Source organism: Pongo pygmaeus, chromosome 1 (genome assembly GCF_028885625.2).
Source record: "Pongo pygmaeus isolate AG05252 chromosome 1, NHGRI_mPonPyg2-v2.0_pri, whole genome shotgun sequence".
Lineage (NCBI taxonomy): Eukaryota > Metazoa > Chordata > Mammalia > Primates > Hominidae > Pongo > Pongo pygmaeus.
Window position 1 is genome coordinate 34,762,155 of NC_072373.2, and position 17,458 is coordinate 34,779,612.

The 17,458-nt window shown below is 38.4% G+C and overlaps 1 protein-coding gene across 2 annotated transcripts in view; it reads right to left on the minus strand.

The window, feature by feature from the left end:
* The window catches only part of CENPF (centromere protein F), a 53,386-nt gene that overhangs the window by 31,575 nt on the left and 4,353 nt on the right, over positions 1-17,458 (minus strand). For both annotated transcript variants that reach the window (XM_054452045.2, XM_054452096.2), the window contains exons 4-10: positions 14,101-14,222; positions 13,575-13,666; positions 11,887-12,178; positions 10,551-10,753; positions 3,869-3,994; positions 2,372-2,500; positions 447-569 (exon numbers count right to left, since the gene is read on the minus strand). In XM_054452045.2, the coding sequence (XP_054308020.1) occupies positions 447-569; positions 2,372-2,500; positions 3,869-3,994; positions 10,551-10,753; positions 11,887-12,178; positions 13,575-13,666; positions 14,101-14,222 (1,087 nt within the window). The remainder of the gene's footprint in view (positions 1-446; positions 570-2,371; positions 2,501-3,868; positions 3,995-10,550; positions 10,754-11,886; positions 12,179-13,574; positions 13,667-14,100; positions 14,223-17,458) is intronic.

The window sequence follows — 17,458 nt, forward strand, 5'->3', positions numbered from 1 at the left end:
TTTCCAGGTGTTTTTAATATTGAAAGACACAAATGCCAACACTTAGAAAAGGGATTTAGATGATACTTCCAATTTTGTTTCTTTCCATTTAAAAAATCCCTTCCTTCCTTTCCCATCTTTCCACCTCCCCGGGGGTCTAAAACAATCTTTAAGGAACGAGTACATATTCTTAATACAAGTCATGTTGTAGACACATATTGCTGGATATGCTATAATTGCTAGATGCATTTTAGTAATTATATACAGAAGAGAGAGTAGAAAAATAAGCAATCATATTCTGTCATGGGTTATATACAGAACATTCTGTAATACTTACTTCTGGTGAATTGAAAAGAAAAAGGCACATAGTCATGACAAGCAACTGACAAACGGAATAGGAATATTCTTTTCTCCTTGCACTTGGTCCTGTACACAAGTGGAGAAAATTCGGCATCCTCCTCCCTTACCTCCATGCTTCTCCTCAGCTCATTCTCCTTGATCTGACTCGCCTGGAACGCCTGTTCAGCTCTGCACAACTTCTGCTTAAACTCTTCCAAATTTTTTTCTAGCTGTTGCTTTACTGATGTGACCTACAAAAAGAAAAAGAGACCAAGTTTCATTTTTATATTCTTTACTTTTTCATTAATCATGTATTCTTAAACAATAAAATGGTCATGGAATATAAAAATGGATGCCATCTATTTTGGCTGAGATACAGTATACGTCACAGCTAAATATGTCTTAAAATACCATCATGTGACCTTGCAACGTCACTCAGCACCAGCATATAGGAGATGAAAGAGGCTGGGTGTGGCAAGGAGACCACAAAGGAAAAAGATTTAACCACAAAAAATAAAACAGCTAGGTATTAATAAACAACCAAAAGGAAAAAAAGTTGAGATAAGAAACAGGCTAAGAGAACATACTTTCAATATATATAACACAATAAAAGACAGTATATCTGTCATACAACATATACAGCGCTCTATGATTGAACAAAAGGGCAACGGGTAGAAACAGAAAACTTTATACAAAAAATACAAATGGCTATTGGAACAGATAGCTTCAATGGTAATCAAGGAAGTATGAACTAAAACAATGATATGACAGTATTTTTCACTCCTTGATTGCCAAAAATTTTAAAAACCGAGACTACCTCCAATTAGCGAGGATGAGAGGAAACAGGCCTTCTCTTGTACCTGGTAGGAGAGTAACTGCTACAGCTTTTATGGAGGGCAATTTGGCAGTAACTGTCAAATGTTAGGATGCTGGCCAGGCAGGGCGGCTCACGCCTGTAACCCCAGCACTTTGGGAGGTCAAGGTGGGCAGATCACCTGAGGTTAGGAGTTTGGGGCCAGCCTGGCCAACCTGGTGAAACCTCGTCTCTACTAAAAATACTAAAATCAGCCAGGCATGGTGGCAGGCACCTGTAATCCCAGCCACTCGGGAGGCTGAGGCAGGAGAATCACTCAAACCCAGGAGGATGAGGTTGCAGTGAGCTGAGATCGTGCCACTGCACTCCAGCCTGGGTGACAGATGGAGACTCCGTCTCAAAAAACAAAACAAACAAACAAAAAAACACACAAATATTGGGATGCATATGTTCTTTAGGCTATCAATTTCACATGCAGAAATCTGCCCTACAGAAACATCAGCACACATACACAAAGATACCTGCCCCGTGATATTACAAACAGTGCCACAGGGAACAAGAAAATGTTGATAACCTAAGTATCCATCAGTAGAGTCAGCAGTTTCAAGTGTAAGAGAAAAAGAAGAATAGAAGTGACATGGAGGTTTTGGTCCCAGCAATGTGGGGAATGGAAGTGCAAGTTAGCAGGGTAAAGAAGACTAAGGGAGGAGCAGTTTTGAAAAAGAAAAATACCTAGAGTTCAATTCTTAGCATGTTACTATGAAGTGCCTTTAGACATGCGAGTGGACTGTCAAGCACACACCCACACATCTGAGTCTAGAATAGACATCCAGGCTGGGCAGAGTCATCATCACATAGATGATATGTAAAGCCACAAAACTGGATGAGACCACTTTGGGAGTGAGTCTTAAGTAAAGTGATTATAACTTTCAGTGCTTTAACTACTTGGGGGCCTATATGACTTGGGACAGCTCCCACCTGGTCATGGAACCAAGAACCAACAGATTATAAGAGACCTCCACAGACTTTCAGATCTGAAATCCTAACTCACCCCCACTGTTTCTCTAGATGAGGAAACCTAGAGCCAGAATGGTTCTGTACATTCTCCACTTTGATAGAGAAAGTGAAGGCGGAGCGCTTTTTCTTTGAAAGTATCATATGTCAGTTATGGTAGAGAAGTAACAGGTACAAGGAACAAGAGGGGATGATTGAGGAGAGAGAGAAAGACACGGCCCCTACTTTATCCAGTTCAGCCTGCAGGACATTGTGCATATTCTTGGCTTGCTGTAACTCCTGGGTGAGTCTGGCCTTCATCTGGATGCACTCCTGGTCCAGTGTTTGGAAAGAACGCTGTTGACGGGAGAGCTCCTGAAAAACAAAGGGCAGGTGCATCAGCCTGATGATGGTTCGCTAGGGAGACTCCAGGGTGAGGCACGAGCATCCTAACAGGCGACTGCACAAAGAGCACAGGAGACAGCAGGGAGCTGAGCCAACTGTCTGCTTAACGATGAACATAGTCAGCCTCGGTGCTCCATGCTGGGCCCAGGCATCAAATCCAGGTCTCTGAGGGAAAGGGGAAGGACTCTATCGGTTGACCACGTGGAAACTAGCCTGTTTCCACCTCATCTTCAGTCTTAAATTAATTACCTCTACTTTGAAGGATCGGGGCAAGAGAGAAGAACTGAGCTACAACAGTCAAAGCTCAACTAAGAAGCCAAACATACTCAAAAACGGAGTTTAAAACACAAAAAACTGTATACCACTTTAAATGGGCTTAAATGTAGAAGGACAGGAAATACATGCTACCCATTAACTTTAATAACCACAGAAAGATACCAGCTAACATTTCCAGGCATTCTTATTTAAAATCTATAGACTCTTAATCCGTATGGTACTTTTTCAGGCTAAATCACCTGAAAGAACCAAATTGGCAGATACTTATGGAAGGGCACCTTCCACCCTCACTCTTCTGCCAACCACTTTCCCCACCACATCAACTACCCTCCTAATTTATTTGCCAACCCGGAGGTTTAAAAACAACTGGAGTTGGCCAGGCATGGTGGCTCACGCCTGTAATCCCAGCACTTTGGGAGGCCGAGGTGGGTGGATCACCTGAGGTCAAGAGTTCAAGACCAGCCTAGCCAACATGGCGAAACCCCGTCTCTAAAAATACAAAAATTAGCCAGGTGTGATGGTGCATGCCTGTAATCCCAGCTCCTCGGGAGGCTGAGGCAGGAGAATTGCTGGAACTCGGGAGGCGGAGGTTGCAGGGAGCCAAGATTGTGCCATTGCACTCCATCGTGGGTAACACTGTGAGACTCCGTCTCAAACAAAAAAAAAAAAAAAAAAAAACTGGAGTTACAAAGGAAATAGAGTAAAAGAAAAAAAAATTTTTTAAGCCTACTGGAAAATATAATACAATTTCCTTCACATCAGAGAAAATGTCCAAAAGAAGAAAGTGATCCTTCCCTACTGAATATCAAATCTCAAACAAATCAGAAAACATGGATGAATTCTGAATACTAATTCCCTTCTCTAATCAAAAACTGAAAGATTAAAAAGAAGCACAAAAGTGAAGATGTGAAAGAAAATAAGGTGACCTTTAGCTCACAAAGCATTTCCCCTCTAAAAGAATTTCCCAAATTGTGATAACAACTCCCCTTTCCAAGTGATCAAACTATGAAAAGCCCATAAAAAGACTTTCAGACAAACACCTCATGAATCCATTTACCTTACCTCTTGAAACTCCTTTTCTTTTTCCTTGATTTTCTGTTCCAGAGAATATCTGGCACTTTCTGCATTTTGTCGCTGACAACTCAAATCTTCCGTCAATTTTTTCAGTTTTTGTTCCAATGCAGTATACTAATAATGAATAAAAATGTTCAAGACAAAATAAATATTACTCACGTAAATGAACAAATATTTTGTGTTTTAGAAAAACTGCTATAATTATTTTAGCACACAATTTATGTTTAGGAACTATTAGCAAGGATGTAAAGCATTAGCCCACTTAAATAAATACTTCCTAATTTGTGCCATGAAAAAAAAGATCAGCATGTCTAACGATTCATCTAACATTTTGTTGCATGGAAATGAGATGTTAAAATGCAATGGTGTTAGCCTATGTAATTTAAAAGCTGTAAAATCATCAGAGAGTGCCCATTACCCTCACATGATAGTCTGTTTCAAGCATAATGGATTTTGTGGGAAATTTTAAATATTAAAATGCTTCTTTCCACAATGTTCCAAATGCCGAGGCAACATAGTGAAACCCCGTCTCTACTAAAATACAAAAATTAGCCGGGTGTGGTGGCGCATGCCTGTAATCCCAGTTACTCAGGAGACTGAGGCAGGAGAATTGCTTAAACCCAGGAGGTGGGGGTTGCAGTGAGCCAAGATCGTGCCACTGCACTCCAGCCTGGGCAATTAGAGCAAGATTCTGTCTCAAAACAAAACAAAACAAAAAGTCACTGCTCAAATGATGGTTCAAAGTTTAACAAATCTCAGGAAAAAAAAAAACAACCTTGTACCACAGAGTAAATGAAATGAACCCGTGGCGCCCTCTACTGGCACTCCTTCAAACTGCAATACAGTCCACTAAAAGGGTCCTGGAATCAAGAATCCTTTTCTACTAAACACAGCAGGTTAAAAGAGTCTTTAGAAGGTACTTACATTGTATTTAAAAATTTTTAAACAACATTCTATTATCAGTGATACCGAATTCGTATAAGAGTATCTGACCACTAGGTGTCATGAATGCTCCATAATACTCTAAAACAGTGTCCAGAGCTCAAGTCCTTGAAAATATGTAGCACATGACCCTGGGCACTCCGGACCTTTTTATCTGTGAACTGTGGGTGCTGAACTCCAGGTCTGCTGCCAGCTCAACACTCTGTTTCTCCATGAATTCAAGCCTTGTATCTCACAATTTGTAAATACTTGGAAAAGACACTCTACAAACAGCATATGTTCACTTAAGAACACGGTATTGATTTTTGTTACAGTAATTCCATTTTATTTAATAGATAAGTCTAATGTTAGATCTGGAACCAGCATAAACATAGCATAATTTTATTTCAGTTACACATTTGACAAGGACATACTATCCTTAGGGACAAGACAGAAAAGAGTAAGACTGAATTTTCAGTTAAATGGATTTCTAGCTCAATGGAAAAAAGGAACCCAAAAACACAGAACAAACAAGTATTAAGAACCTGGAGGGGCCGGGCGCAGTGGCTCACACCTGTAATCCCAGCACTTTGGGAGGCCAAGTCGGGCGGATAACCTGAAGTCAGGTGTTTGAGACCAGCCTGGCCAACATGGTGAAACCCTGTTTCTACTAAAAATACAAAAAAATTAGCTGGGCGTGGTGGCATGTGCCTGTAATCCCAGCTACCCAGGAGGCTGAGACAGGAGAATCACTTGAACCCAGGAGGCAGAGGTTGCAGTGAGCCGAGATCCCACCATTGCACTCCAGCCTGGGCAACATGAGCGAAACTCCATCTCAAAAAAAAAAAAAAAAAAAGAGCCTGAGGGGGTTGGGTGCGATGTCTCACACCTGTAATCCCAGCATTTTGGGAGGCTGAAGGGGGCAAACTGCTCGAGCCCAGGAGTTCAATACCAACTTGGGCAACATGGTGAAGCCCGTCTCTACTAAAAATACAAAAATTAGCCAGGTGTGGTGGCAGGCGCCTATAGCCCCAGCTACTAGGGAGGCTGAGGTGGAAGGAGCCCAGAAGTGGAGGTTGCAGTGAGCCAGGATCACACCACTGCACTCCAGCCTGGATGACCGAGTGAGACCCTGTCTCAAAACAAAAACAAGAACCTGGAGGGAAGATTCTAATAGAAAGCCAGAGCTGTATTCTCAGCACTATCCTAGTCAAAAATATTAATTCATGATTTTATGCAAAGAAACTTCATTATATGTGTCAGACAGAACAAGAATTTGGTGAACTTGTCACTCCAAAACCAAAGAAGTAAAGTGTAAAAGGAGAAATGTAATTCTTACACACAGGAAGGCCTAGCTTGGCAGAAATGAAACTGAAAATTGGCTTCATTAACTAGGAACTTGAAAATAAGCCATGATAATAACAGCTAATATTATTATAAGTTCACCATGTGCCAGGTACTATGCTAAAGCCTTTACAAAAATTATCTCAATCTTTACAACAACCCTATGACACAGGAATTATTAATACAATTTTATTGATTAGACAACTGGGGCTCAGAAGTTCATTAAATAACTCAAAAAGCAATAAAACTGAGATGTGGCAGAGCCAGGTTCAAATCCAAGTCCTAACTTAAAAGACCAAATTACTATTACATAGTGAGACTGTAGGAAGGTATTAAAGATATGGATCAAAGGAGGTCATAGTTCCACTGAAGCGCCATTGTTCCTTTATATATCTAATCAATCTTTTTCCAGAATTTCTCTGTATAAGGCACTGCACTAGGAGAATATATAAAAATGAACCTGATTTTTACTTCCAGGAAGATGGAATAATCACACTTTTCCCTATTCCTCCTAACTAGAACAAATAAAAAACCCGGACATTACAGTAAAACAAACAAGTTTGAAAGGTGGAGAGAAGAAGGCAGACTGACTAAGGAGCTCAGGACCTGAAGAAAAACACTATGGCACTGGGAAAAAAGGACTGTCAACACAGAATCCTATACCCAACAGAATATCCTTCAGGAATGAAAAGAAAATCAAGACATTCTCAAATAAAGGAAAACTAAGGATTTGTGGCCAACAGACTTACCCTAAAAGAAGGGCTAAAGGAAGTTCTCTAAACAGAAAGGAAATAAAGGAAACTGGAAGGAAATCTAGCAGGGAAGGAAGAACAAGCTTAGCAATGATTTTATATATATATACACACACATATATATATACACACACACACACACACACACAAATATAATAGGCTTTCCTTCTCTTCCTCAGCTTTTTAAAATATGTTAAAGAGTTGAAGCAAAATGTAGTTCTAAATGTATGTACAGAAAACATTTAAGACAATTCTATCATAAATGAGGGAGGGTAAAAGGACGAAAAGGGAGAAAACAGTCTGTAAAATTCACTAGAACTAGTGAAATGAAGATACCAACAGACTGTGATAAAATGTGTATAAATAATGTAATATCTAGAACAATCACTATAAGCTCTACAAAGAGATTCACTGCAAAATATATAGACAAATCAAAATGGATTTTTAAAAAATGTTCAAGCAACCCACAAAGGCAGGGGAAAAAAAGGAAAACAAATGAAAAAGCAGAAAGAAATGGAAAACAAAAAATAAAATGGCAGACTTGGGTCATAATATATGAATAATCACATTAAGTATAAATGGCCTAAATATACCCATTAAAAGATAGACAGTGGAGGACGGGTGCAGTGGCTCACGCCTGTAATCCCAACACTTTGGGATGCCAAGGCTGGTGGATCACCTGAGGTCAGGAGTTCAAGACCAGCCTGGCCAACACGGTGAAACTCCGTCTCTAGTAAAAATACAAAAATTAGCCGGGCGTGGTGGTGGGTGCCTGTAGTCCCAGCTACTCCTACTCAGGAGGCTGAGGCAGGAGAATCACTTGAACCTGGGAGGCAGAGATTGCAGTGAGCTGAGATCACGCCTCTGCACCCCAGCCTGGGTGACAGAGCCAGACACCGTCTCAAAAAAAAAAAAAGACAGACAGTGAAAGAGTATATTGAAAAACATGGCCCAATTATGTGTTGTCTACATGAAAGTCACTTCAATATAACAAAATAGGTTGAAAATAAAGAGGAAGAAATACATCATGCTAACAATCAAAGGAAAGCTGGAGTGGCTATATTAATAACAGACAAAGTAAACTTCAGAATAAAGAAAATTACCAGGGACACTAAATAGTGATAAAGGGTCAATCCATCAAGACATAGCAATCCCAAATGTATATGCATTCACCAACAGAGCTGCAAAATATGTGAAGCAAAAACTGGAAGAAATCAAAGGAGAAACAGACAAATCACAGTTATGGGTGGGGACTTCAACATCTTCTCTCAACAATGAATTTAACAACTAAACAGAAAATCAGCAAGTATATTAACAAACTCAACATCATCAACCAACAGGTTCTAATGACATTTTTTAAGCAATATAAACCTAAAGCAAGCAGCAATCAATGAAACTGAAAACAGAGAAAAAAAAAAAATCAATGAACCAATGGGCTGATTATTTGGAAAGATCAGTAAAGGTCAACGAAACTGACAAATCTCTAGCAAGACTGACACAGAGATAGAGAGAAGGCACAAATTACCAACATCAGAAATGAACAAGGAATATCACTACAAATATCAAAATAAGAGAATACAGTGAATAACTCTATATACATAAAGTTGACAACTTAGATGAAAATACAAACTATTCTAATTCCCCCAATATGAAATGGATAATTTTAATAGTTCTATAACTATTTTAAAAACTGAATTTGTAATTTTAAAACTCCCAGAAAAGAAATCTCCAGATTCAAATGATTTCACTAGAGAATTCTACTGAATATATAAAGAAAGAAAAAAAAATCCTACACAATCTCTTTCAGACAACTGAAGAGGAAGGAACACTCTCTAATTTCTGGAACTAGGATACCCTGATACAAATATCAAACAAAGATGGCAGGGGAAAAAAAGAAAGCCAACCAATATCCTTTATGAATACAGACACAAAAAATCCTTAATAAGTTATTAGCAAAAAAAAATTCAGAAATATAGTTTTTAAATTATACACAGTAAGAAATTAGGGTTTATTCCAAATATGCAAGGCTCATTCAAATGTGTGAAAATCAGTGCAACCCACCACATTAACAAGCTATTATTTTGTACAACTGCATATGAATCTACAATTATCTCAAAATAAAAGTTTTAAGTAAACAAATGAAAGAACCTGCCCCAAGAAAGCAAATAATAGAAGTATGTCTACTACAATGGTTTTTACCTAAAGCCTCAGAAATATCTAAAGAGTTTATTAAAAGTCAAATAATTCATTTTTCTCTACAATACTTATTACCACATACCATACTGTCTATGTTACTTTATTTTTGTTATTTTCTGCCTCCCTCTATTAAGATGAAGCTCCACAAGGCAAAGATTTTTGTTGATTTATCACTGTTCCAGCCCCAGGTCTGGAGACTTTGTCTATTTATCACTGTTCCAGCCCCAGGTCTGGAACAGTGCCTAATATATAGCAGGCACAAATATCAATACATGCTTGTGAAATGAGTCAGTAAATGAATGAGTAATAGAAAAAAGAGAAGAAAAGACTGGCTAGAGAGGTAGGCTGGGACCAAAGCAACAACAAGAACAACAACAACAACAAAATAACAGGCTAAGTAGCTTGGCCTCCGTTGGAGTCTTAAGATTCAATGGTGGGTGTACAGTCATCCCTCAGTATCCATGAAGGACTGGTTCCAGGACTCCCTGCAGATACCAAAATCTGAGGATGCTCAAGTCCCTGATATAAAATGGTATAGTGTTTGCATATAATCTATGCACATCCTCCCACACACTTTCAATCATCTCTAGATTACTTATAATACCTAATACTATGTATATGCTATGTAAAATATTTGTAATAATGTATTTGTTTAGGAAATAATGACAAGGAAAAGAAGGTCTGTATATGATCAGTACGGACAAAGCCATTCTTTGAGAAAGAATCTCACCCTGTCGCCCAGGCTGGAGTGCAGTGGCACAATCTCTGCTCACTGCAACCTTTGCCTCCCAGGTTCAAACAATTCTTGTGCCTCAGACTCCCGAGTAGCTGGGATTACAGGTGCGCACCACCACATCTGGCTAATTTTTGTATTTGTAGTAGAGACAAGGTTTTGTCATGTGGGCTAGCTGGTCTTGATTTCCTAGCCTCAAGTAATCCGCGTCTCAACCTCCCAAAGTGCGGGGATTTGGGTATAAACCATGGGTGCCTGGCCTTTTTTTTTTCCCCCTAAATACTTACGATCCATAGTTGGTTGAATCCATGAATGCAGAACTCACGGGTACAATGGACCAACTATATATATGATCCCAAGAGCAGATTAAATCCTATCAAATGTCCTAAAACTCCTTTAAAGTGCCATTAAGTGCCTATTCTAACGTGGCACACATCATGCTAGATGCTGTATATACATTTTCTTTATTCTCTATTACCCCCTGCAACATAAAAGAGATCAGTGACTAGCCCAACGTCACTCAGCTGGGAAAGTGCAGCACCAGGCTTGATCCCGGATCTGCCCAACTTAAAACAGCTTTCTAGTTCAATTGCATCAAGAGTACCTAATATATATTAACAAAGAACATTAATGACATTTCATAAACTTATGTATAAAATACTCTTTCTAAATAATTATATGAAAAGATGAAGATTTCTCCAGTAATTCACGAAAAGTCAAGTACCTTGGTTGATGCCTGGTCGTATTGTGCTGTTGTTCTCACTAGTTCATCCCTACATTTGTTCAAAACTTTCTCTTTTTCAATTAACTCCACTTTTGCTTTCTCCAGTTGGAGTTGGAGTTCTTGAAACTTATTCACTTGGCCTTTCATTTCTTTTTCTTGTCCTTGCAGGCGTAGTTCCAACTCATTAATCTTGTTTCTTAGCTCTTAAACCACAAACAAAAATCACACTCCAATTCATATATATCTTTCCCAAAATGTTCATAACTTATCATTTGTTTTATTCTTTTCTAAAATCTTTGACGAAACAAACATTTACACTAAACATAGAAGCTACTTTAATTGGATTTAATTTCAATAGTTAGTTTCTATTGTCATTTGCATTCAAATACTCTATAGAAGGCAGGAGAAACAGATTTTCTTACATTTTAACAAAGACACTTGGTGGGGAGAATGCTTTTCTAAAATCAGGAACGCCATCTTCTTACTGAGACTGTGAAAAGTACATCACATATGACACCCTTTGTTAAAACTACCATTTGGTTTTACACAACAGCAAACTATATTTGTTTTGTGCCCGTATCAATGCAAATCAGTGCTAAGCAGTGAAAAGTTCACCCTCCTATATTCTCTGGTAGTTCTACCTCCAGTAAACATCAAGACAGTATGAACCTCCCATACTGCCAAAATTAACAATGATTTTTTTTTCCACTTTTTTCCCACATACGCACAACATTGGTTCCAATGGCATTGGCTAGGTGACAGCTGTCACCAGTGAACACTGACAGTGATTTTCAATATATCACAGCACTGGAAATTATCACCTTCTACAGAGTAGATTCCAAAACACCACCTGGTACCCTTGGCTGTCAGCTGCAGCGTGGCACAGCAGCCAAGGTTACAGGTTTGCTCCCATATGGACAACCTGGCAGGGCACAGCAAAGCTGTTCTGCAGACACACACACAACCTCTGGCCAAAGCTGGTCAGACCACAGCCTGGTTCTGTGGGTCACAAAAGGAGCCAGATGAGAAGCGTGGGGAGTATAAACTGTAACCAACCCACTCGCCCTGCTTCTGGAAAGATAAGTCAAAGCCTCTCAACCTACTTTAGAGGCTTCCAGGCACCAGCGTTTCAATACAAATAAAAGTACATTCCAACACTATGATGCCTTTTATCATTATTGAAAAGACAGTATATTTCACAAAAACAGTCTAGGATGCTGAACACCGACGTGCCTAACAAAACACATAAGCACTTTATGGGATTGAAAATATCTGGAATCACCTGTGAAATTACCTCAAGCAAAGTGAATTTAAACTTAATTTAGCTCAACGTTACCTTGATTCTGCGCTTTTAATTGATCCAAAAGATGAGGACTGCTAGAATTGTCAAAGAAACTGCTATTAGCATCTCTTTTCCCTATTTGCAAAGTTGATCGACTTGGAGTCACCTCTTGTTCCCCAGAAAAGTAAGATGCAGAGAAATCTCTCCTAATTGGAGTTTTTTGAGAATTAGATGAAAGATGACTTGGGGTCTTCTCTTGCTGCCATGAGAACACAGATGATGAAGCCTGATGCCGGGCAATGTCGCGGTGATTCATGGTGGTTTGTGGAAGAGTCTGGCTTGCTTTCTGTAGAAACAGAATCTCTTTAGAGCCCTTTAAAGATCTTATATACTCAAGGCTATTTATTTTCAGATAGAATATAAAGCCATAATCCCAAGAAGTTAACAGTTGCACTGCATACCAAGAAAGAACATTCAAGTCAAGTAAACCATAAGTCTAATACCCAGTGATGGAATGTTCTAATGCTCGACTTCTTAGCATTGAAGGAATAAGCTACTACCATCTTATGCCCAACCTATTCAAACTAGGCTAAGTCTTAGTATTTATTCCGCATCCTTCTTAGAACCCATTAAACATATGTGAGTATTCACTTTCATTCTGAATTCCAAAACTGGCTTTTCTTTGCCTGTCCTTGGTTACCTCCCCCTATAGCTTTGCCCAAGAGAATGAAAGTTAAACATCAGACTAAAGAACTCTTTCAAAAATCTCACATTCCACCATATCACTATCCCAAAAAAGTCACATCGAGTGTTTAATGTTATATAATATACATTTGTGGATGATCTACCGCTTTGCATTGTTCTTTCTATGCTTCTCTCTGCCTCCATTCTGACAAATATCAAGACATGGAGGTGAATGCAGCATTAGATTTTTAATACAGCAAGCACTTTTTTTGCCATAGGAAGAGGGTTAATGTTTACTAGAGACTCAATTTTTCCATAAAATATCTCTAGGAATCAATGTCAAGGGAAGAATTGCTACAAATGACTGAACTGGATGACAAAGCACATGATATTTCTAGGACAAACTAGAGAATGAGTACTTAATTTTTATTCATCTTGATAAGCAATGCCTTTGCTACATATTAGAATCCTAATGACATCAAAATGAGGGTTAAAGTCATGAAAAGAATAAAAACTGTTAAAGCTCTAAGCCAGAGGTACTTCTGCATTCTCAGTATTTAAGGTACCTACTTATAAATTCAGCCTTAAAGGGCTTGCTGAATTGTGCCATCTCGTCAAGTCCTTATGTTTAGTGGAAAGCCACCAGTAAGTGCCAAACTGGAAATTGTTTTCAGCAAATAACATGTGAACAAAAATGGTAGAGGTAAAATTCAATAGATCAAAAGGACTATATAGGAAGCAATTGCCTCTAGATGATAAAGCCAGGCAGGGAGCATCACGACTAATTCTCGGGCCCCACTGTCTCCAAGAATAGCCCTGATCACTAGGTCTTAATAGGGAAATAATTAAGTGGACATTACATGAACATTTAATATTTAGGGATAAACTAATCTCCCCACTATATTTTACTCACTCCACCCTATTTTTAAAACTAAAAAATAATCACCTCCACTGAGCCCAAAACCTTTTCTCAGCACAAAAAAAAAAAAAAGACCAACTCTATGTAAAACAGATTTTTCTCTAACCTTGTTCTATTATAGGGCCCATAATTAACTTACTTTAGCCTGCAAGGCTTTAACCTCTGCCTCTAATCTTTTTCGTTCTTCAACCTCTTTATTATATTTTTCTTTTAGATCTTCATACTTGGAACCTAGAAACAGACAATCAAATACAGTTTTCTTTCAATCATTGATTCCATGAAGGAATTCACAGATCAACAATGATTTTGATAGTCTAGAAATGAGTATCTTAGTAGAAACAACATTTTGGTTAGGGAAATACATCAAACTATTGATCAAATTACTCAAATATCAAAACACATAAAAACATAAGTGCTTTAAATATTCTGAAATTGAATTTCTTTGAAAATATACCACAGAAGGATAAAGTAAAAAGCTTAAAAGCTCAATCCAGTAGCTCAACATAATTCAACAGATATGTAAATGGGTATGTAACAAGTGGCTGCAGTTTTTAAATATATACATTAAAAGTTTAATTCAAAGTTGAATTCATTCATTTATTTTGCAGAATTAAAATCTCGAGCTAAACAAAAAGCTGTCTATACCAAGGAAAAAAATGCATTACCACTATAATATTGACTTGGTGTTAGTGGAGTTGTAAAAATTTTTTGTGGTGTATTGCATGGATTCAGAGAGACATCTGCAGACTGTGCAGCTTGTTGGCTTCTTTCAAGCTCAGATTTACACCTGTTTGAAAAGGACCCAAGAGGCAGACAAATCAGTTAGAGCAAAGGCTACAGAATACCAATGCCTTACATTCCCAGAGAGTAATAAACTTACAAAGAAACCCATCCACTAAGAATTCTTAACCATTTCATTTATCCAACAGGCATTTAATAAGGTCTAACTTATGTGCCAGACATAAACACAGTCCTGTGTCTTCAAAGGAACTCAGTCTAGTAAAAGAAACAGAAATATAAACCAATAAGTACAACTTTATAAAGGCTATAAGGAAGATCTATAATAAACACTATGATAGTGATATGGTTTGGCTGTGTTTCCACCGAAATCTCATCTTGAATTGTAGTTCCCATAATCCCCATGTGTGGTGGGGCGGCGGGGACCCGGTGAGAGGTGATTGAATCATGGGGGCAGTTTTCCCATGCTATTCTCGTGATAGCGAGTTCTCACAAGATCTGATGGTTTTATAAGGGGCTTCCTCCTGTGCTTGGTTCTCATTCTTCTCCTTCCTGCCACCATGTGAAGAAGGGTGTGTTTGCTTCCCCTTCCGCTATGATTGTAAGTTTCCCAGCGGAAAAGAAAAGCCCTGTGGAACTGTGAGTCAATTAAACCTCTTTCCTTTATAATTTACCCAGTCTCAGGCAGTTCTTTATAGCAGTGTGAGAACAGACTAATACAGACAGCAAAAAAGAGTTGGAGGATTGGAATATATTCCAAGCAAATTTCATATTCTAAGCCAAAGACAGGGACATAAAAGAATCTAGAACTTCAGAAACACGGGAAGAAAGTGGTGTCATTGAAGCATGGGCTCAAATCATGAGAACAGATGACATTACTTAGGATAGTCAGTTATTTCAAAAACACAGATCACATATTATATATGACATTTTTAAAACACAGATATAAAAATTAAATCAATATAATGCGTCTAGAAAAGATATGGCTGGAAATAGTTAGAAGAAATGGGAAACATAAGTTATATATTGTATATATGTATGCTCTGTATAAAGGTATTCAGAACTATCATGCAAGTAAGCTCTGAACACCTTTCAAAACCAAAAAACCCACATTAAAAGAAGGCTCAATTCTTCCAACTCTCAAATGCCTCTGACTTTAGTTTAACATAAAAAATAAAATGAACACTCTTTTAGAATGGCTAATGGTGTGCACCAGTCTCTTTGCCATGACATATTACTTAAAAAAGGAAGTAAAGAAAGTAATGCCAGGCCCAGTGGCTCATGCCTGTAATCCCAGCACTTTGGGAGACCAAGGCGGGCAGATAACCTGAGGTCAGGAATTCGAGATCAGCCTGGCCAACTTGGCGAAAACCCCTCTCTACTAAAAATACAAAAATTAGCCAGGCATGGTGGTGTGCACCTGTAGTCCCAGCTACTTGGGAGTCTGAGGCAGGAGAATCGCTTGAACCCAGGAGGCGGAAGTCGCAGTGAGCTGAAATTGTACCACAGCACTGCACTCCAGCCTGGGCAACAGAGCAAGACTTTGTCAAAAAGAAAAAAAGAAAAAGAAAAAGGAAAGAAAAGAAAGAAAGAAAGGAAGGAAGGAAGGAAGGCAGACAGAGAAAGGAAGGAAGGAAGGAAGAAAGGAAGGAAGGAAGGAAGGAAGGAAGCAAGCAAGCAAGCCAGCCAGCCAGCCAGCCAGCCAGCCAGCCCTTAGCTCCATCTAGCTCCAAATTCAATCTGAGAAAAGGCAATGAATGTATGAGCTAAAAATGACTTCTCAGCAAATCAAACCACCACATCTGAGCTTACAGTAGGAAACAGCAAGGTCCAATGGAAATGTGCCATTAGTATTTAAAAAGCACCAAGAAATAAGTAAAATTAATATTTAATTTAACTTGCTATATTCAAGATACCCTCATTTCAACTTGTAATTAATAGTAAAGTTACTAATAAAATATTTTACATTTTTTCATACTAAATTTTCAGAATTTGGCATCCATCGTATTCTTACAGCTCATCTCAATCTGCACCAGACACATTTCAAGTACGTCATAATTGCCACATGTAGCCAGTGAGTACCATATTGGACATTGCAGGTCTACAGATTAGCAAAGGTGTCACAAATCTGCTGATTCGAGATGAATTTTGAAGAATCTTGCAAAACCAGTGTTTCTTTTCCACTTTAAATTCGTATCTTATTCTCTTTTCCCTATCCTTTCATTTTAAACAAAGTTATTTATTACTTAAACAAAAGTATACCCTGCTATTATTTTCATAAACCATTTTTTCTCCTTCCCCCTAAGAAGAAAAACACAAACACCATCACCAAAAAAGCACTACAAAGCTAAAAGCATTTTCTACTAGGTTGAACTATATGAGACTGCAAATCTCTACAGTTTTAACAAACATTCCAAATGGTTCAACCTCACTTGTTGGAGACCTTCCAGAAACCTAATCAGTGGCAACTAATGGAAAAAATAAGTTTCTGCAATGCATTTGAAAGTTAGCAGTGAACATTTTAAAAACATATTCAATAGTTTTTGTAGTCTATTAGATAATAAGAATATTTTAAAACCAAATGTGCTATGAGGATATGGCACGAACTTGGCTCACTGCAACTTCCACCTCCCAGGTTCAAGCGATTCTCCTGCCTCAACCTCCTGAGTAGCTGAGATTAGAGGCGCCCGCCACTACACCTGGCTAATTTTTGTATTTTTAGTAGAGAGGGGGTTTCACCATGTTGGCCATGCTGGTCTCAAACTCCTGACCTCAGGTAATCCACTTGCCTCGGCCTCCTAAAGTGCTGGGATTACAGATATGAGCCACCTCGCCCAGCCAAAAGGAAACATTTTTTAAATTATCACACAACCTTGCAGATTGGGCCTGCTTATATTCTGTCTCCAATCTCAACTGAGCCCTCCATGCTATTCCATCCTTTTATAATTCCCTATTCTCCCTCTCATTCTCTACAGCAGCTTTTCCACCCAGAGAAAACACGAGCCATCAGTATGCTTCAATTAATTTTCATCTTTTCAGTAACAACTGTCGATAGTTTTATTTTAACAAGTACTATCATACTATCAAATAATGCTATGTAACTAGTATTATCATACTATCAAATAATTTGATAGTATGATAGTACTATTTATTATTGTATTACCCAGTGACCAACAGTGTCTGAATCATGGTACAGCTTAATAAACATATACTGAATGAAAACATGAGTAATAGAGCAAATATTTGATAAATTTATATCGTACTGAGCTATGCAATGATAAAACC